The sequence below is a fragment of the Triturus cristatus genome, chromosome 6, assembly GCF_964204655.1.
Source record: "Triturus cristatus chromosome 6, aTriCri1.1, whole genome shotgun sequence".
Taxonomy (NCBI): domain Eukaryota; kingdom Metazoa; phylum Chordata; class Amphibia; order Caudata; family Salamandridae; genus Triturus; species Triturus cristatus.
Genome location: NC_140589.1, coordinates 383,914,975 through 383,936,866, shown reverse-complemented (window position 1 = coordinate 383,936,866; position 21,892 = coordinate 383,914,975). Strand labels below are relative to the sequence as shown.

Below are 21,892 nucleotides of genomic sequence, written 5' to 3'. Positions count from 1 at the left end.
TGCAGTAGCTATCGCCCCATCTCTTTATTGAACACTGATATTAAAATCCTGGCCAGCATTCTTGCTTCGCGTTTGCGTAAGGTCTTGCCTTCCTTGATACACCATTCTCAAGTAGGCTTTGTACCGGGTCGATCCTCTCGGAACCATCTGCGTTCTCTGGCCCATGCATTATGGTCGGCTCAACATCTTAAGGATGATGCGTTAGCCCTTTCACTTGACGCAGAAAAGGCGTTCGACCGCATTGAATGGAATTATCTTTTCAAAGTCATGGATAGATTTGGTTTAGGCACAAAATTTATTGATAAGGTACGCTTATTATATGACCATCCTTCTGCTCAGGTAAATTGTGGTGGGTTTCTATCAGACACCTTTACCATTAAGAGAGGGACACGTCAAGGTTGTCCACTATCCCCTCTTTTGTTTCTTTTGGCTATGGAGCCATTGGCCGCCACCATTCGTCAATCGGATGAGGTCTCTGGTGTCCCCCTTCCAATTGGACATTCTAAAATATACTTATATGCTGATGATATCCTACTCACCCTTACTCGTCTTCCCCGGTCGATTCCTTCTCTTCTTCACATTATTAATGATTTCTCCTCTTTTTCAGGTTATAAGATTAATTGGGACAAGAGTGAGGCTTTGCCCATCTCTAACGGTACCACCAAAGCAGCCATTTTTGGATTTCCTTTTCATTGACAGCCTTCACGCCTTAAATACTTGGGTGTCCTTGTTAATAAAGGATTGCAAGATATGGTTGCAGATAATTTATCTCCTCTTATATCCCAAATGCAACGGGATTTTGACAAATGGAAGGCCTTGGGCCTTTCTCTTTGGGGCAGAACTCAGACGGTTAAAATGGTTACCCTTCCGAGATTTATATACATTCTAGGTATGCTTCCTTTGCAGATCCCTTTATCCTTACTTCGATCAATAGATGCCCACATTAAAACTTTCCTCTGGGGTACTATGAAGCCGCGACTTGCTATCACTAAGTTGAAGGCTCACCAATTATCTGGCGGAATCGGTCTTCCTTCTATTGAACACTACTCTTTGGCGTTACATATCTCCCAAATCTCATATTTTTTACCTGGCATCAAAGATCTACCACAATGGGTTCCAATAGAAAGACATCTTCTATCCTCGGAATCAAACCTTTCTCCCCTGTATGGTACTGGCTCTAGTCGTTCTGACCCAAAAAACCCGATACTATCTGCCATGCATAAATCCTGGCAGAGAAGTCACAGATTATTAGGCTCAAACTCCAGAATACATGCTAAAGCTCCCTTGTGGAATAATTCGGGGATCCGTATTAATGGCTGTATGTTATCCTGGCCTGAATGGCGAGCTGCAGGTATTCTCTATCCGGATCACCTCCTACATGATGGGGATTTTAAGCCATTCTCTCAGCTTAGGGTAGAATTTGATCTTCCCCTTCATCATTCTTCCAAATATCTTCAACTCCAACAATGCTTAAAGAACCATATGGGAACATCACCATGGCTCCTGCAGGATTCCCCTATATTATCCTATTTGCACATTTGGGGGAAATTTAAGGGTGTTACTTCTGGTATATACAAATTTTTTTCATCTCATCTTTTTTCTAAATCTCTTTCACATGATCTCCAGCGTAAATGGCAATCTCGTCTCTCCATTTCCTTTTCCGATGCTGAGTGGGATTTGATCCTAGAGAATTTAAATAAGGGAGCTCGTGAATCAAGGCTTAAATTTTGTCTTTTTAAAATTCTGCATGATTGGCACTGGTCTCCTGTCAAATTACATCAAGCTGGTCTTCTCTCTCATTCTAACTGCTGGAGATGCTTCAATTCAGGTTGTGATATTACTCATATCATTTGTGAATGTCCTAGTATTCAACCCTATTGGACTTTTATCGGTGCTACCTTGAAATCCACTATGCCCCTAAAATTGCCACTTACATCTACTACCATTCTCCTACATGACTTACGTCATTCCCCAAAGCTCACGAAGCCACAACTCCGTCTTTTTCATACTTCAATTGCTACTGCCAAAATATGTATACTGCGTCATTGGAAATCAACTATGCCTCCATCACAGGAGGACTGGTTGGTGGCAATGATGCAAACTGCTTCCCATGAACGTACAATCTATAATCTTCAAGATCAAAACGACACCTTTCTTCGAATATGGTCTCCATTTCTTAAATCAAATGCTGCTGATTCTCCGGCCTCCACTGCTACTCAAACACACTAATCCACTTTCACTTTTCTGTCCTTTGTTTTTTCTCTTCTCTCTGTTCCCTCACAATCCGTTGCTTCCTCCGTTTTGGTATTCTTCTGCTTTTATCTAAATATCTTTTCTTTTGTTCTATTTCTTTATATTTCCAGCACTCTTTATTCTACTATGTTTTTCTTCTCTCTTTTTTCCCTATTGCTCACTCTTATTACATATTATTCTGGGTTTTGATATCTTTGTTGCATTAATTTGTATTTATCTATTTAAACGCATATTTATATCGTATTTATTTATCAATTTCTTATTCCATGATTCCTTCTAACATGTAATTATTCTCTTTTATATACTATTGCATATGCTCTAATGTATTTGTCTTATAAAATTCAATAAAAAATTTCAACACAAAAATCTTAAAAAATAAAAAATAAAAAAAAAAAAAGAAATGGCATTGGACTGGCTGTCGAATTCAGGGTAGGATTTGGCATCAGTTCGAAGGCCACAGCCTTTGCCCAGAAATCCTTGCACTGAGGTTTTCTCCTAACACCTCATGGAAATTTCTAGTGTGGCTACTGGAAATGTTCTTCCAGTTTGGAGGTACATTGGCAGGGTGCATAAATGCCAGATGGACATTATTGAATTGCTGTTTCAGACATGGCCGAAAGGTGGCAAAAAGCCCCACTGCAACTGCAAGATAGTCAAAATACAAGGAACTACACATCACCCAAGTGGGGTAAGTGTTCCCTCTATCATACACTGGAATGGTTGTCGAACTACCAGTCCATAAATTAGGTCCTAAGTCTGAAGTCAACATAAAGCCATTATAGTCGAAGCCAAGGATTTTGAACACCATGTACTTCTTTGAAGTACTTCTAAGATTTTTTTAAAAGTAATTGGGAGCACTAATCAGTTAAACCCTTCCTTCTTTGAACATATTGACACCAGCTACGACTTAGTGCAACTTAAACTCTCCAAAGATATTACCTGAAGAAACAAGGAAATGTGTCTTATTTAGGCATCCTCAGCTCATAGCTACCAGTCAATGTATCTTTCTCCACATCATTAATTAGGCTAGAGGGTACTCTTGCTGCACACACAACTCTGCTTCGGGAGAAATAACTCCTCTTCCACCTGTACTTATGGCACCTTTTCTGTTCACATTCACCATATTTATTTAAGAAGTTTTATATAGCTAGAACTAGACCCATCCAGGTATTATAGCGCTGTACAAATAGCAAAACAATTTAATCACGGTAAAAAACAAAAACGAAAAAAAATGCAATAAACAAATAAGAATACCATAAGCCATGTGTTGTGGAAGTAGCATCAGCAAAAGCAAAAATAATAGGCCAGACACAAAATACATAGAACAATATATAGAACAAAAACAAATGACTAAGAATACTCAGGATACAGAAATGCATGTAGGAAGGGTAGTCTGACTTAGTGAAATCATGACTCGTCAACTTTATCAGTTACTAATGCTGAAGTTATCTATTCAGGAGCAGCTTATTAGATTCTTTGTTAAGGACGTAGTCATCTAGTTTCACGAGGAATTGCGTTCCATATTCTGGGGGCCAGGCCAGAAAAGAAGCGGGTATGAGTTTTCTTTTTGTTGAACTTCTGTGGCTTCAACAATAAAGAGTTAGAGCTTCTTAGAGAGTGATTCTCTCCCGATAGTTCAAGTTGTTTAGCCAGGTAGACAGGAGTGTTGTGATGAAGAGCCTTATGGGTCATGCATGCTATCTTAAACTGAATTCTAGAATGAGATGTTTCAGGTCAGGTGTAATGTGGTCCTGTTTGCTGGATCCTATGATGAGTCTGGCAGCTGAGTTTAGTGTGGCCCTTAACAGAGCAAGTCTAACTTTTGGGAGTCCTGCAAGGGTGGCACTTCCGTAGTCTAGGAGGGAGCTGACTGTGGATTGGACCGCCAGCTAAAAGTCATCTGGGGATGAGAAGGGTTTGATTTTTCTTAGAGTGTTCAGGTGGAAATTGGCTCCTTTGGTAGTTGCACTGATGGGATCTTGCATATTCAGGTATTTGTCCAATGAAATGACTAATGATCTAGTAAAATCAACAACATGTGGGGTGCAGTTGAGTGCTGTAAGCTGTTTGAGCCATTCATTTGTGGGAGTAGAGAGACTGCAGGGAGTGATCAGGAGAAATTCTGTTTTGAGTATATTTAGCACAAGGTGATTGCAGGTTAACCACTGTTGGGTTTTTAATAGGGTGCAGTTTAGAGTTTTGATGTCTTCAACTGAGGACATTTTTAAGTATAATTGAATGTCATCCGCGTACATATGGTGCTGTATATTTGAGTGTGTATGAATTTTGGAAGTGGTTCCAGGAACAAATTGAATAGCATCGGTGGGAGTGTGGATCCTTTAGGTGCTCCAGTCGATACTGGAATAATGTCAGACAGGGTTTGATTGATTTTGATTCGTTAAGATCTATTTTGAAGGAATGAGGAAAGCCAACTTAAGACTGGACCAAATAAACCCATTCTTTCTCCAAGAGATATATCATGTTGTCATGTTTGACAGTATCAAATGCACAGGAGAGATCAAGGAGTATAAGTAGTCAGGGTTCGTTTTGATCCAGTAGTCTCAAGGCGTCACCTACAATGTGTGTTAGAGCCGTTTCAGTGCTATGGACCAATTTTGAAGCCAGATTTGCAATGTTCAAGGAGCTGAAACTGTTCGATGTGGTTGCAAAGTTGTAAGTGTACGTATTTCTCTAGATGTTTTGCTAGTGTCATAGTGTTAGTAATAGGGTGGACATTGTTGAGATCAGACAGGTCGACATTTGCTTTTTGGGGATTGGGGTAACTTGCCCATATTTGGGCAACAAGGAATCATACCCTGGGAGAGAGATGCACTTAAAATCTTAGACCAAAATTGGTGTATGAAGAATCTAAGCTCTTTGATGAGTTTGGTGAGTAGAGGATCTTTGAAGTGGTTTGACGGATTAATTGCTATTAGTGTTTTAAGTATCCCGGCTATGTCAGGAAGTCTTAATTTAGCCCATGCAGCATTATTGTTTGTAAACACGTTAGAGAGGGGGGACAACATCCTGTGAGGCATAGGGAGGAAATTGAATTGGTCCTGTCTTAGTGGATATTGAGAGAAATTAAGTAGATTTGATTCAATCTTTCTCTTTTTTTCAGTGAAATGAGCAGAGAAATCTTCACCACTTGGGAATGTCAAATTATCTTTAAGGTCTTGGTTAGATCTGCCCCTTGATTGCTGGTTGATGATTTCAAAAAGATTTTTGGGTCTGTTCTTGGCATTGTCCAGTTGTGTTCTAAAGTAGTTTGCTTTGGAACTACATATGAGCTTGTGATACTAACTTATCATTGACCTCAGGTGCTGAAGGTGTAATGTGGAAGGAGAGGTTTTCCATGCTCTCTTGCCAGCATTAACTTTCGCCTTACCTCATTAAGGTTGTCTCAGAACCAGGGATTAGAGTGTCTAAGGGTATTCTCTTAAGCTGCTTTGGTGCAATTGTATCAAGTGTCTCTACAAGGGAATGGATGTAGTGATCAGTGAGGTCATTCACATTTGTCATGTTTGGAGGTGGAGGATGGAGATTGTTGCTCATGGAAGTTAGATTGACTATGTTGACTTTTCTAAAGTCTCTGGATCAATGTTAGGTTTTGTGAGGTTGGCCTTGTCTAATCAGTACATTATCCAAGAAGGAGAAGGAGACTTGATAGTGATTGGACCAGTCACATGGTGATATGAATTCTAGTTGTATGACATTTTCCTTGGTGAGGATTAGATCAAGGATGGATTCTCTATTATGGGTTGGCCCATTTCAAGACTGGGTATGGTTGAGATCAGCAAGAAAGGACTTGAAGGTGTTGAGTAAGGAGTCATTTGGGTCATTCCAGTGAATGTTGAAATCCCCAAGGAAGATCTGGTTAGGGGGTTGCTCCGTGTTAGAGCAGATGATCTCCATTAATTGTTCAATGAAAGGTAGGTTATTTCCAGGGTGGGCAGTAATTCATGTGGAGTCTGCATAACATCTTGTCAGTGTTCCACATTTTGATGCCAAGGTATTCACAGGAAACAATGGACCATTTGTGCCTGATTTAGGGTGAGTGTAGTGCAATATATGCATGCAATGCCTCCACCAGTTCTTCTAATCTATCTATTCTGGTGATGTCATAGTTAGATGGCACAAGAATGTCCAGAATGGTTAAAGAAGGGTCATTGAGCCACGTTTCTGTTAAGATCAGGATGTCAAGGTCTTGTGGGAAGATGAGATCGGCAATGTCAGCAGCATTTTTACCGCTGCGCTGCAGTTAAGGAGAAGAGATTTAATATGTGATTTGGTTGCTACCCCCTCTTGCTAAGTTCTGGGGCCTGTAGTAAATTATGCTTGTTTATAGTTCTAAAGTTGATACTGGATTCCCTTAGTGGGTTGTAATGAGTCAACGAAGATAAAGACTCTATTTGTGTGGTGTTATATGCAACCAGTGAGGAGTGATTGCCAACATCTGAAAGATCATCAGTAACCCTCTGGGGTCTGGAGTGGGACTTGGGACGGGGTCTCAATCTCCAGTGCAAGATGGGTGGAATCTTTGTGTTCAAAGACACAAGTAAGAAGTGTCTATCACGTGTTGGAAGATTAGTTTCTTTAGTGACTAGGTTCTGTAAGTATCAGCAGACAGGTACGGATTCCAAAGCTTCTCCAGCTTTATGGTTATGTTTATAAAGCTCTGTAGGTTATGTTTAACTAACTGAAGTTTGTGTTTGAGATTGGGGAGCTTGTCCTCAAGGGAAGAGCTATCTACAAAACAGCTGGAAGTATTGGTAGGAATGGAGATTGGAGAAAGAAGGTTACAGAGAGCTAACATAGGCAGAGGGGTAGAAAGATGACTTAAATGAATGTCATCTTTGGATATTTCACGTTGTTGGTCGGTCACTGTGGGTGGGATGGGGGCCATGGTGCTCGAGTGGACCGTAATGTGAACACCAGATGGTTTAGTAGTTCGAGTGCATTTTCTAGAAAGCGGGCAATTGTTAGACTTGTCATTTGTCGTGTTGCTGTGGGAAATGATTCTCAAGCAGTGGGCATAATGTCCAATTCTCTCTTGAACTGGGGGAGAGGGTGGGTCAGAAGAGTGGCCTTCTCTAAAGGGGCAGGAGATATCATTTGGAAAACCTAGATTAGAGCCAGCAACGGTGGTTCCTCTGTTGGAAATAGGGGAATGGTCCAGCTGGGGCAAAGGAGATGCTGTGACATTGGAACTGGTTGAAGCGGGTTTTACAATCGCTGTGTGGGAGGAGGAACGTTGATTTAGAGGGGTAGTGTGGATATTGCTTGATAGAGTATTTTTTATCTTCATAAAGGTTTCGTTGAATAGTTCAAGACTGCGATCAGATGATTGTATGAGAATGTTCCCATTGTTTTATAGGGAGATGGATACTTCGGCATTGAAAACCAGTGAGGGCATTATGGAGAATCGAGTACTGTGCAGAGTTTTTTTAGTGGTGTTAACTCGGAGCAAAGAGGTTATGTTTCTCATCCACTGAACTCTTCTGGAGGTGAAGAAGATAATTGCTAACACAATTCCTTTAGATGTGCCGAAGTAGGTATTCGGTTTGTGCATTTTATGTTTCAGTTTGAGTTATTTCTGAAATCTTTAGTCGCATGTTTAGATAGGTTAGGGGAGAATTTAATCTTGAATGCATTACGGTCTGCAAGTGATAGCAAGTTATCACTAGTTTTAAAGATATTTGGAGCTATGGTGGATATTTGTGAAATTAGACTATGTGAAAAATTAGAAGAGGTTTAATGGAGGAAAATTGCGGATCAGATCTTACATGATTATGAGCGGAGCTCTTTGGTATTCTTTGGATATTCATGAAGAATATTTCCAGATATTGCTGCCCACTTGAAGACTATCAGCTGATTATGTGCCTGAGGTTGTGCAATGCTTTTACTGTGAATAGTTAGTAGCGGTACCTAAAGGGACCATTATGGATCATGGTGGGATTAAATACAATATAATGATGGCATTCACGAAGAATATTGCAGATATCGCTTTCCAATTGGAGACTATCAGCTGATTATATACTTGAGGTCATACAATGTTTCCACTGCCAACAGTTGGTATAGGAACCTATTGAAACGTTTATCGATTATGGTGGGATTAGATGCTGTTCTAAGATGGCTGACCAATTGGAGATACAAATCTAGTTAATAGAGGTACCTAATGAAACCTTTATGGATTATGGTGGGGTTAGATACTGTTCCAAGATGGCTGACCAATTGAAGATTCAGTTCTGTAATGTAGTGAAGCCCGTCTATGCTTTCAATGAAAGGGGCTGCCATCAGTCCTTTGTGTATTTTGCTGTATTAGTGAAATCGTTCTATGCTTTCCCAGAAAGGGGCTGCCATCAGTCCTTTGTCTATTTTGCAGCATGAGAAAGGGCCATCATTGTATTAAGGGATCATTCTTATGTGGGAAGAAGAAGGATCCCCAAAATGAAGGGACTGATAAAACAGTAGGACACCAAACTATCGATATTGACAACAGGCTAGGCTCGATCCATGCTACAAGAAGTGGATCCTGAAAATATCAACAGTAGATCTTGAAAAGAATCTGAGCATGCCAAGCTCCAATGCACCAAGAGCCATCAGTAGATGAAGTGCGGAGAGTGTCAGCAGTGAATGGTATGGTGGGGGTCAAAGCACGGCAGGCAAGCAGCTCCAGTGAGGGTCCGGTACCTCACCACCTGGCTCCAGTCCAAAGAACCAGAGGTCGAAGAGGAAGAAGGGATGGCTTCTGATCTGTAGGGGGATTGTTACCGGACCAAAGCATGTTGAACTACACAGGAGAGCAGTAAAAATGATCGGCCTACCTCCCCTCCAACGATTGAAGGCCGACGTAGCGAGATGGCGACGACTTCCGCTCTCGCCGCTCGGACGGGCGGCGTTGTTTAAAATTATGTCGCTGCCTCGTTTCTTGTATGCCTTGCAAAATACTCTTGATGTCGTGCCGGCCCGTTATTTCCGGGAGGTGGAGGGTCTTCAGCGCCAACTGTTTTGGGACGGGCGGCCGTGGATTGCTCTCGCCAAGTTGACGCTCCCTTGGTATGATGGGGGGGTCGCCCTCCCCGATATTAAACGATACTATTGGGCGTCTCAGTTGGCGGCGGTGAACCACGGGATATATGGTCCTGCCTTAAACCCGGCCTTCGAGATGGATAAACTCCTGCTTCCGGGTGGGGACTATAATAGGGCTCTGTACTCGGTGACCCAGGACACGCGGTTGACGGGACCCACGCGTGTGGCGGTGCGGGTGTGGCACGCGGCGAATGCTGCGATGGGGTGGAGGGATCGCTTGACTCGGGCGACGCCGTTGTATGCTTCTGGGCGGTTGGGCTGTTTGTGGAGATCGAAAGGCTTTGAGAAATGGGATATGATTGGTATATGTAAGGTGGGTGATCTGTGGGCGAAGGGTGAGTTCAAAACGTTCGAAATGCTCAAAATTGAATATAAATTAAACGATAGAGAGTACTTCCGGTACGCTCAAGTCTACCATGCGCTTTGTTCGGTCTTTCCGGATGCTACTGCTATCCCCGAGTATTCCCCACTGGAGGACAGAGTGTTGGATGGCTATGTGCCTGACAGCACTATTTCCCTGATTTATAAGAAACTCATTAACGATCGTGCGGACTTGCTGCTCCGTTTGAGGGAGGCGTGGACGGGCGATGGCCTGGAATTGGATGATGAGGACTGGGTATCGGCGGTGGCCTCCCCGAAAGAGGTGGCGATCCCGGCCCGCCTACGGTTTGTACAGCTGAAGATCCTCCATAGAGTGTATGTCACAGGGCCCGGTTTGCTGCGTATGGGTTATTCGATGGATGGATTGTGTAAGCGTGGATGTGGCCTGCCGGGCACGTTCCTTCATATATTGTGGGAATGTTCGGAGGTTGTGCGATTCTGGAACGGTATCCACACCGTAATGGAGGGGGTCACGCACGTGGCCCTGTTGCCAGAGGCTAGGAGGTGTTTGTTGAATGTCTGGGAACCGAATGATTGTAATGCGGCACAGACGCAGTGGGTGACCTTGGGGTACATGGTGGCTAAGCGTAACATTGCACAGCTATGGGACTCCCCGAGGCCGCCCACGATTGATGTATGGAAGGAGAATATGGACTGGTGTATGTTTAGGGAAAAGACGGCGTATGTGGCGAGAGGTAAGCCAGGGAAATGGACTAGGGTATGGGGTCCATGGAATCTATATCGGGGACGTATCTGCACCCCGCCTCTGCCATTAGAGGTCGATATTGCTCTGACCCCCTAGCCGCGCGTTCCGCGGGAGAGCTTGAGGTGCTTTGTTTTCCCATGGCCCCCTCTACAGCTTCCGGACAGGAACTGCTTTGGACATTATATGTTACTCCCCGTCCCGGGAAGAGCACGCTGCTACTTTAGACCCTCATTGCCTTGAGTGTGTTTTATATATAATACAAAATGAAACTGTTGTTTTCAATTGCTCCTGGCCTATGGCCACGGCCTGTTATATGTGCTTACGAACTGCCGGGCGCCTTGCTTATGGTTCAACTGATTGTGTGGCGTTACATTGCGGGCCCTCGGGCTCTATAGCGGCCGGCCCTGGTGGTTGTAGGCCCTTGTTTGTATTTTATTGTGTGCTAACGGTTTCGAATAAAAAATTATTAAAAAAAAAAAAAAAATGATCGGCATGGGTGAGCATCAAGAAATACATCCAAAAGGAAGGTCTGTGTGTCAAGGAACAGAGACCTTAATCTTACACTGTTCCAATGCGCAAACTCAAAATACCATTGGGTATGTCTTTTATATACCACAAGAATGTTATAAACGGGATGTAATGGGCCTTTACTAATGTCAAACACTAAAGTAATTTGTAGAAAACCCTAGGAATACACATCTATTTAAGAGATATTTGTCTTACAATCTACAAGATGTAGTGACTTGCAATGTTTTATTACGGAACACTTTTGGCTCCTAATGGACTACGTAGAGCTGTGACATAGGTGTCAGAGAGTAATACCATGAAAGCTTGTTTTAGAATGTTGCGTTCGCAGTCACACGCAACAGAATAAAGATGTGTAATACTAAGCTCTGTGTTTGGCGTAGTCATTGGCGGGTACCCAGGCTGGGGTGGATGCTACAAAGGGGTCCGAGATATAGGGTGAGTAACCCCAAGAACGGTCGTACTCTCCCAGAGAGTTTGCCTTGGTCCAAGCAAGCTGCTCGTGCATGCCACATGTGTCGCTTCATGCATGTGGAGTCAAAGCGCACCTTCAGCTGCTGTAAAGTAGGTGAAGACCACGGAGGCATTGCAAACAATCTACACATTGATGGTCGAGAACCTATTGGTCAGGCCATACATTAAAGTACTGCTCTGCCATGCAAGATAAAGCTGTGTTAATGCTGAAAGTGGATTTAACCCTGTTTACAAAGCACAACCACTGATAATCATAACGTGCTAAATAATTGTGCAAACATAAACGCTGCAAGGCAGAGATCAACTGGGTTTCAGAAAATGCAAATTGACATTTAGAAGAGAAGAAATAAGTGAATACACTGAGGAGAGTGATCGTACCACGGCACTCAGTGAAGTTGGCTCAAAGAGAAGTTTTCGGGGTTGTGCTTATGAAACCATCCAAACCTGGAGCGGTTCATTCACAATGTTGCCAAGTGGGGCTCAGAACAACTTCACAGGTCTTCAACAAATAAAGATCCAAGAGCAACTTTCAGAATAGTGACATTTTGCAGATGGCAGTGAAGAAAGTCACATTATCAGCTATCATTAAAGATGAGTCAGAGGCCAGCACGTCACATGGTCTCACCAATAAGTTTACTACCAAAGTCAAAGTGGTCCACCAGTGATGTCAGTAATTCCCACACTGGTCTACAACTTTTCTGCATTCCTGAAACCACCACTAACTTTTGATACCGCCAAAAAGCAAAATATTGGTGATAGAAGAACTGCTTGGATACAGACATTCAATTACTTCATTGATGCACTTCATTAGAGTGATAACAAAATGATTATCAAGTATCTCAAAGATCTTGCTGGTGATGGTGTGAAAGAAGTCATAAAGAAAATGCCTCAAACTGACAAGGAAATCACATCTTGTCAGATTGAAGAAATGCTGAATCTCAAGTTCAATCTAGTACCAAATGTTGATTACAAAAGATACTTTTTCAAGAACGCCAAGTAATTGGTAAAACCATTGATGAATTTGTGGGGAGACAGTGCAAAATACAATGTTGCCCTGATGGACATGCCAACCACCAACCCAAAGGACCTCTTTTAACAGTGGCAGGAACCACCATCACAGCGGATCCTGTCAGTGTTGTAAAAGTTTGACAAATGGCTCTCTCAAACATCATGACCCTCTGCCAAACTTTTAGAAAGTTTTACAATTTTCTATAGCACACTGCCAAGGCGGTAGCTTGCTACTAAATAATGGAAAACTATTGACTTCCCCCGCCAGGGAGGTTTTCTCTCATGGTGTTAGCGGTCATTGATTTTTTTACTGTCCATTATAGCTAGGTTTTACCTGTTGGTAACAGACACCAGACAAATCCATCTGACCACCCACACTAAATAGAGCAGGTAGTTGATTGGCTAACTGCTGACAGCCCATACTACTTCGGGCTGTCGGAGGAGTATGCCAGTAACAGCAGCATGGAGTAGAGTCCGTCTTTGATATACTTTTGGTTCACTGGCCTCTGAATGAGGAGGGTGGACTAAAACTTTGGTGGAGAGGGTACTCATTTGCTTCATTGCAATGGAGTACCCTGTCCACCAAACTCTAAATCAGGGCCTGAATACTTTATTAATATTAGTATTGGAATTTAATTATGTATATCATTTTTATACACCAATTATTTTAATGCTCATGTATTTGTACAGAACTTTAAAATGTTGTGTCGATAGAAATAATATCTTTGCAAGTATTACCTGATACAATGTTTTTGCTGTTGGGATATTATATTTTCCCTTGGTCCTCTGGTAAACTAGTTTCTGATATATTGGATCATTGATGTCAGAAAATGCACAGGTGACTCCTGTGTACAGGAGCTGTTTGAGCAGTTTATAGAACAACTTGTGGCAAATTGTTTCCTCTTCTTTTGTGAGTTTGCAGGTTGCTCCTTTGTAGGGTTTGAGCAGTTTATAGAACAACTTGAAGCAAATTGTTTGCTCTTTACTTTTGTGAACTTGCAGACTTTTTGTGCTCTAACTTCTTTTCTTGGAATCCCCTCAGTTAACTAGCCTGTTTGTGTAATTACCTTGTTGCATATACAGTATGGATTTCTAACTGTTTATTAGGTTGTACTGCCAACTGAATGTGCCTGTCTGGGGAAACCATGCACAATTTGCCCCTATGCAGTTGTAACATATACAGAGCTGAGATTTGCATTTTAATAGTGTGAATTTTGCATTTACATAAATTAAACAATTTAACTGGCACAATCCTATTCGCAAAAAGACTGCCTTTGTTAATCAGACCCATATAAAGTTGAGCACTACAAAATGTCAACTTTACTGTTGATCCAAGACATTTTTCACTTTATTGGTCCAACAAAATATAAGATAAATGTACATAAAATGTAACATAGTACAACACATAAGGTTCTTGCATGCAATAAACTGTTTAGTTGTCATAGTAATACATGTACATGCACACTTTGTGTTAAGGCTATTGGGATTCTTTGATGTTTTACCAGAGAAACCACTTACTCAACATTACTTCTTACAGTGATCCCTTTTTGTTGCCCATTCTAAATTACCCATTATGAGGAAAATATTTTCTTCATATCTTACTTCAATTCTTGTGAGCTGGTGGCCATCATGTTTCGAAGGCTTTTGTCCACCAGTGGGCAGCTAGAAAGACTGTAAGACATGTCAAGAGTTACAAGAGAGTGGTTGTATCAATAAGTTAAGTTCTCTCAACCAAACAAAATATGACCATAACACATATAAACATGTACATTTAATTATGGAAGTTGTGTAACAATAGTTTGTATTAAAATTCATGTTAGTGATGCACAAGAATATATTTGCGTGTAATTTACTATTTACTTGTAATTCACTACTATTTGAGACATTGAACTCTAAAGTAATATTTGGATTAGATTCTTTAAGCATTAAGAGTGGTTACATTTTCCAGTGGTGGGGAATTCGTTTTGTTATAGATAGAGTGATATCTTGAACAACCAAGAATTCCTTGCACAGATAGAATATATATTTCAATACAGCATAAAATACTCTGAGAAGCAAGCTATAAAAGTTGAAAGAGTTCTCAAGAGGATAACAAAATACATGAAGGTTTAATTTTGACTGCAATTTGCAGCAACCAAAGGAGGTTAGAATTACTACTCTGAAAAAGCTAAAACTCCACCCAATACTAAAAATGAATGGAGTGTAGACAGAGCACTGTTCTAGAAGTAAATACCATACATCCCTTTCAATTATTTGATTTACTTCTTGTTCTGCTTCCCTGCCGCACTCCCACTCCTACAAGGCCCTTCTTTTGAGTCGGCCCTTCTTTTGAGTCATCCCTTCCCTAATACCCTGTAATATGTTCATCTAGTCTATGACCTATCAGACACTTTTTGTCACACCAGAGAAGGGTACGTTTTTTCTAGAAGGAGAAACAGAAAGGCAACTACCATTGCTGAGTGCCCAAGGTGGATCATAATGCCCTTCCCTCTCTCAAAAATGGCAATAAATTGCATATCATTCTGGACAAATCTACACCATGGAAACGTTTCAAGTATATCATTTTCAAAGAAAGCTAGTCTGCCAAAACCAGGAGGCAGGGTCCTAAATGTGCGCAGTGACTATTAAGACAGTTGTTGTCCTGTGAAAAGTTTTTGGAACATGTAATCTTTTAAGGGCTAAAAACTGTTTGGGGATTTTCACTTTAGCAATAAATGTTGGAAAATGTGTTTTCTACTACAGTTGGTACAAACAAAAGTGTTATCGGAGCACATTTATTTTAACTACCATAGACACTTTACAGTGTTATTTGACTGGTACAGATTTTTGCACTTCAACTGTCAGGTTTTTGCGATGCTGCCATCAGGTGGCGCTCACGAGGGCCCTGTGGTGTCAGATGGTACACTTCTTACAACACACTGCATTCCCAGGTCCACATCACATTCATTCTGAGTCATCACCCTGATGCATCATGTTCCTTGTAGACCTATCTGTCTCCAAACCCTGCCACACTTGGTGCTCTATTCCCTCTCTTGATTCCTGAATCCCACAGCCTTTCTGACCCTTTTTACCTGTATTCTGGAATTTTAACTCTCTTGCTCCAATCTGTAGTCTGTTCCTGGCTTTCCTCCTTGTTGTCTTGTACTTCTTGTTGTTGCTAGTCTTTCTCTATCCACATCAGTTTTGCCTTCCTTTCTTTGGGTGTTTCCTGTTTCCTTGCACCAGTTCCTTGCACCTGGCTCTCTCTTGGTACCTGTGCTCCTTCCCTGAACTTTCACCTTTATCAGCCCTGAGAGCTCAGTGTGCAGTAGCTTACAACTGACATTGCTCCTGAGACTCCTTGTGCTCTGTTTTGATCCTGCTTCGGAATTTCGTTTTTGTTTTCTGTTTATATTTTTATTTGATTCCATTTTCCTGTTCTGACTAGTTATGTGTGTTTCTTACCTTGTTAATCTTGCTTCTTTTAGCCTGTGATAGCCTTACTCTGAATCTTGTGTGTACCAGAACTGAACTATTCTGATGTTTGCAGACTGCTTGCCTTTTGTTCTGTGCCCCTGTTGATCTGCATTTTTCTGTCTGCCTAGTTAGAGTGCTGAGTGGTCCTAGTCTTTTTTTTGCAGAGGTTTATATAGCGCGAACTTGACCCTAATCCAATCAGGTATCAGAGCGCTTTACATAGCACCAGTTACGTTACATTCATTTTTTTGTTAGGCACGGGGAGATTAAGTGATTTGCCCAGAATCACAGGATGATCAGCGTCGTTACCGAGACTCGAACCCAGTTCCTCAGGTCCGAGGTCGAGCGCTCTAGCCGTTAGGCCAACTCCTCTCCCCTAGTCTTGTTTTCAGTATTCATAGTTCTGTGTATTGCAGTCCTGCTCCTAACCTTGATTTTTAATCCTGCTTTACCCTGAGCCCAGTTTCTGTTTTGGCATTCCTTGTTCTGTCCCCTGTTGTCCTGTTTTGTATTTATAAAATAATCTTGATTATCATTGTTTACGAGGGTACCTATGTGTTTCTGAAACCTTGAACCTCTTGTACAGAGATCCACCCAGTGCTATTTCTCCCTAGGAACTGCTTGGTATCTCCCAAACCTTGTGAGATTAATCTGCCCCTTGTTTTCTTGTAAGTTACTTACAGCTCACAGAGAGATCTCTATCCAAAGAGCATACAAGCTAAAATGTATGATACTGTCTCTATCAATTCCCAGGTGGCCTTATGTTGTAATACTTGTGCTAAGAGATGGTTTCCCTTTACAGACTTTAAGTTTCATGATCACGTTCTGTTCCTGTTTACTCCAGTGTCGTGTAGTTCCTATAAACCTATATAGGATCTCCGTGTTTAGACAACATAGACTGTGGGATTGGTGTCCAGACTGATTCCAGACACCCCCACCGGATGTGTTCGCCTGTATACCAGCTAGCTCACAGTGCCACTGAAAAGTCCTCTTGCCAAGGAGAGCATAGTTCTGGCAACTATTGTCCCATCAGGACAGTACTTCTCGCTCAGTCACTCGTGCTCACTTTGTCTCAGAGAGATACACAGAATAAATGGTGGGATGGTTTTAATAAGAATTTATTGAACCAGCGTCATTCTAGTGTAAAATGGGTGTGCTGAAACAACCATAAGATAGAAACAGATATAAATGATTATAAGCACCAACAGAGTAAAAGGATGGTAGATTCCTACCATGGTGCTAAAACAATGAATGCAGGCAGGTATATAAAGACATGACAGTAATAATGCGTACTCCTACAACGCAACCCTAACTGGATGTACCTACGTGTACCTAGCATGTACGTAGGTGTCGAGCCAAGAATCCCCGTAGGCCGAAGCTAACCCCGTTACCTGAAGTGAGAGACTGTGGGACCCCATCTTGGTCTCGAGATGGACACCCCGCAAGGGATGTCAGGCCACTGCTAGCTGCAGTGTCTGCGTGCAGGAACCTCAGCATCTTGTGTCAGTGTGTCAGCATGGAAGTCCTTTTTTCCTCTCCTTACCTCAGCAAAGATATGGTGTTTATATACCCAAAGTGGTACCCTCAGGGGATCTACCTTGCTGTGTCATGTCAGACTAGGATGATGGAAGGAATTACATAGTTATTATGCAGGAGATGGTAGTCCTACTGAGATTCCAAGAATCCTCGTGCATAATGAAGGAGGCTGGTTTTCGGAGAAAACCCCACATCATTTAAGCAGTACCATAACTAGGTAAAAGGTCAGTACCAAGAACCGTTAGGTAGTGTAATTGCAGGTGAAATATAGGTGAAAGGTTTGGTTAATACCTGAGCCTATATCGGGGTACCTGTATGAAACATATAACCAGTCCTAAGTTTCTGTCTTTCCTTGCTTCCCAGCCTTCATGTAATTACTTGTATATGTTTGCCCCCTTCCTTAGAAATCCCTTGCCCTGCAGATGACAAACACTTGCCTGTTACCATGTCATGTCCCAACTTCTCTAGATCCCAACATTAACATGTCACCCTCGATCATTGAAGAAAACGTAAAACCCCTACTCATAAATCTTTGGATGGACGCATTCATTACTAATGGCTCGTTTATCTGCAGGAACAGCAAAGCTCATCACCACCAGTCACACTGAGAGGAGGGCACAGTTGCCAACATTTGCAAAAAAACTCCTGGGACATTTTGCAGCACAGGGCTGCTGCAGATAAAAGGTTCTTGTTTGCGTATGTGTGTGTAATAAAGAGGAATTGTTTCTGCAGCAACATTATGCGGGACATTCTCAAACTTGCTGGGCCTGTCCATGCAAAAAAAGGACAGTTGGCCACAATGGGAGGGGAGCCTAGAGAAGAAACCATAGGAGTGTGCACTGTACAATTGTCCTTCATAGTGATTAGTAATACCAGAGAGCAAAGCGCTGGCAAATCATGGCGCTTTTATGAAACTATGCACAATGGCATTTAAGAGAGTCAGTGGCTGCCAGTGAATGTGCCATTTAATTACTGGGATGACTTGTGTGATGAGTGACACTGGGCAAGGAAGTTTGCACGGTTTTAATAATTCCTTCCTCAATAGTGTCCTTGTTGCCAGATGGCCTCTTTATCCCATGCTAGTTTGCTTTGCATGGATTCGACAATATGATGAGCTTATAATTTTTCTCCAAGAGTTACCTTTTCTTAAAAAAACATCCTGCTCCTTATTTGAGTAGAAAGTCTTTGTCCATATTTATGTAAAGTCATGTCTGGTGCACATGGAGGCTTTGGGATTGCACCAGTCCCTATTACACGTTAGTTTGTATGATTCTATGTCTTGCCGGCTATCTGCAGTTTGCTAGCTACCCAGAAGAACTGCAAAGTCATTTTCAGAACACTTGAAGTACATGTACACTTTTGCACTATGTGAGGTAGCTGCTGTCTGGCTGCATCTTCCCATTGTATTGGTTTGCCATATTTACCCTATTCCCTCTTTAATGCCCTTATTACAATGGACGACAATGGGGTGATTTTTTTTGCTGCTCCCACGAAACACTGATAAGCTGGGAAGTATCATTTACCAGGTGTGGTAAACATCTCTTACAAATGAGTTACACCATTCAGATTGATGCCTTCAGCACCAAGCTCTGAATACTTCAGAATCCACCATGCAGTTTTTTTTGTTAGATTGTGGTAGATTTGTCTTGCCAAGATTTACTTGAGGACACTTGTGGTGGGTGAGGTCATTACTGCACATTTTGTGATTACGATCCCTAAGCAGGGACCGGACTGGCTGTAGCAGGCATCGGGTGTTTTTCCTGGGAGGCGGGAAGGGTGGGGGCCGTTTTTAGGTCGAGCCTTGGCAGCACATGCTCTGCTCTGTGAGGCATGCTGTATTCAGGCAAGAACTTGAACCTCCGCCCATATTTTTCATTGGCTTTATCATTGTCCATTGTAAACTGTGGTTGTTCATTGGTCAAAAGTCTTAGTACCGCCTGGTCTCATTTTGTAACCTCCCATGGCGACACTCCCTGTTAAATATGTTGTTACCCTGTAGGTTGTAATTACAGCCTCTGAGTCCTATTTTCTCAAATAGCTTTGTCCTGCCTGCTGCTGCAGGCAGGACACGCTCTCTCGTTATGCTTTTTAAAAAGCTATATAACACCGGGGCTGGCATTTGTAAGGCAATAGGTCTCGAATTTGCAGTTGCGAGAGTTTAAGCTATTGGCTATTGGCATTGTAAATTACAATGCCTTTTCTGTTTTAAAAACAACACATAAATAAAAGGCATTGTCATTTACAATGGACATAGCTCAAACACTCGTAAATGCAAGACTTATTGCATTGCAAATGCTCGTTGTTACTGGGGGCGGGTTTTCCAGGGGTGCTGGTACATCGGTCCCCAGTAACAAAAGCAGCAGGGGGGCTGGTCCGTCAAAATTGCCAGTCCGGCCCTGTTGCAAAGCAAACAGGGGTTCCCACAGAGATCAGAAGTTGATGGCTCACTTCTAATCAGGGCCCACAAGCACGTCTGGTGCACAGCCTGCAGGTTTAATTTGGCGTTTTGACTGCTTGAAGTTTAACTTTATTTTGAGTCGGCTTCCAGACCACACATTTTTTGTAGTGCTTAACGACTGAATGCAAATCGCCATGTTTATCCACCAGTAACAAATTAAGAAACTCTAATGTGAGGTGTAATTACCAGTGAAGTCTTTTCAACAACATCATGGCCTGGTGTTGGTCTCCCAAACAAACACAAGTAACATTTGGCAACAGAGTCATACTAGAAAATACCATTGGCCCAGGCACCCAAATAAAAGTGGGCCCCATTAGCAAATCAGAGAGCTGAAAAAGTGTAACATTTGCTAATTAGTTTTGTATTTTTAAAGACATGCTGCATGTTGTGTTTTGCACAGTATCGTACACTGCATGCAATTTAGCTTGCTGTAGGCAATGCCTGAGGTATTATCTGGGAAATCAACAGTAAAAACCCATGCACCAGACCATAAAACAGGTTCACAAACTGCCAGAAAACTGGCCCTTCTGACACTGTCAGATTGCCCAATAGAACAGTCCAACCCTGATTAGCAAGGCTTCAAAAACAATTATTACAAATAAATGTGATTGTTTGCTTTTTGGCTGAAATGTTTTCAAGTACATTCAAGTGTCATCAAAGACTAACTGTGCTTAGAAAGTGAAATTGAAAAGATGCAGGTCGCTGGTGAACATTGAACATAATATGTAACAATACCACATTGCCTTATCACTTGACGTACAAAATATAAAGGGCACCATCTGTTACCAAACACTGTTAAGTTTTCACTTGACATGCAAAATATAACATATACTAATGGGTACCGTAGTGTCTTAACTCTTCTTTGAAGAAACAGATAACTACAGTGACTCGTGAATACTGCTCACAGGTGAAGAACGAGCTGCGAAATTCTTAAGGGTACTGAGCACACTCTTAACTCTGTAATTTTATATATTAGTGCATGAGATGCAATCAGCGCAACAGAGATTTTCTCTCCACATTTCCAAGAACTGCATGGCTCTATTCTTTACCTCTGCGCTTGTTCATGATCAGGCTTTGAACGTCCACCGGCCTGTTATGTTATATGTATTTGTAAAGAACACTATCACTTGCTAATGGTAGGTTGGTTAATTGACATGCCAGGTCTTCAGCTTCTTGCGGCATTAGAGAAGAGAGGAGGAGGCTCTGATGTGGAGTGGGAGGTAGTTACATGATTTAGGAGTGATGTAAGAGAACGCTTGTCCTCCTGATCTGGTGTGAATGTATGCAAGTAGGAGTAGGAGTCCTGCAGAGCAGTGGTGTCTGGTTGGTTGAAGGAGATGCAACTGTTCAGGTGGTTGGGGCCTGAGTTGTGGAGTGCCTTAAATGTGTGTGTGAAGAATTTGAATTGAGCACATTTATAGATAGGGAGCCAGGGTAGTTTTCATGAGGTGTGGTGTGATATGAGGTCTGTGTGGGAGAGCCTGGTTGCTGAGTTCTGGATGGATTGTAGTCTTCTAGTGAGTTGTGTGCTGATCCCGGAGTAGAAGGTGTTCCAGTAGTCAAAGTTGCTGTAGTCCAAGTGCTGCTTGGTAGCCATTTGAATATGTTCCTTTGCATCTTCAGGGTATGGAAACAGGATGCAGTGACTTGTGTGGTCATGTCCAGTTTGCTGTTGATGATTATTCTGAAGTTCCTGGTATGGGTTCTGGATGTAGCTGTGGGTCCAAATTCGGCAGGCCACCAGTTAGTGTCACATGGACTTTGGACATGAAGGTGGGGAATCTGTTTCTTGTGTTGGGGTCTTGTGAGAGAGGGAAAGTATGAGTTGCATATTATCTACTTAGGAGAGGATGTTGATGTTGTGTGCGTGGATGACATTTGGCGGAATGATCATGTATACATGGAAGAGGGGGAGGCTGCGCGAGGAACCTTGAGGCACTTCACAAATGAGTTTGCGGGTGCCTGGCTTACAGCTTATGTTCTATGCCAATCGCATGCAGGTG

The 21,892-nt window shown here is 42.1% G+C and overlaps 1 protein-coding gene across 10 annotated transcripts in view; it reads right to left on the bottom strand.

Moving 5' to 3' along the window:
- Positions 1-21,892, bottom strand: part of MYT1L (myelin transcription factor 1 like) — a 1,127,044-nt gene that overhangs the window by 71,988 nt on the left and 1,033,164 nt on the right. For all 10 annotated transcript variants that reach the window (XM_085610775.1, XM_085610782.1, XM_085610783.1 and 7 more), the window contains one exon: positions 14,042-14,110. In XM_085610775.1, the coding sequence (XP_085466901.1) occupies positions 14,042-14,110 (69 nt within the window). The remainder of the gene's footprint in view (positions 1-14,041; positions 14,111-21,892) is intronic.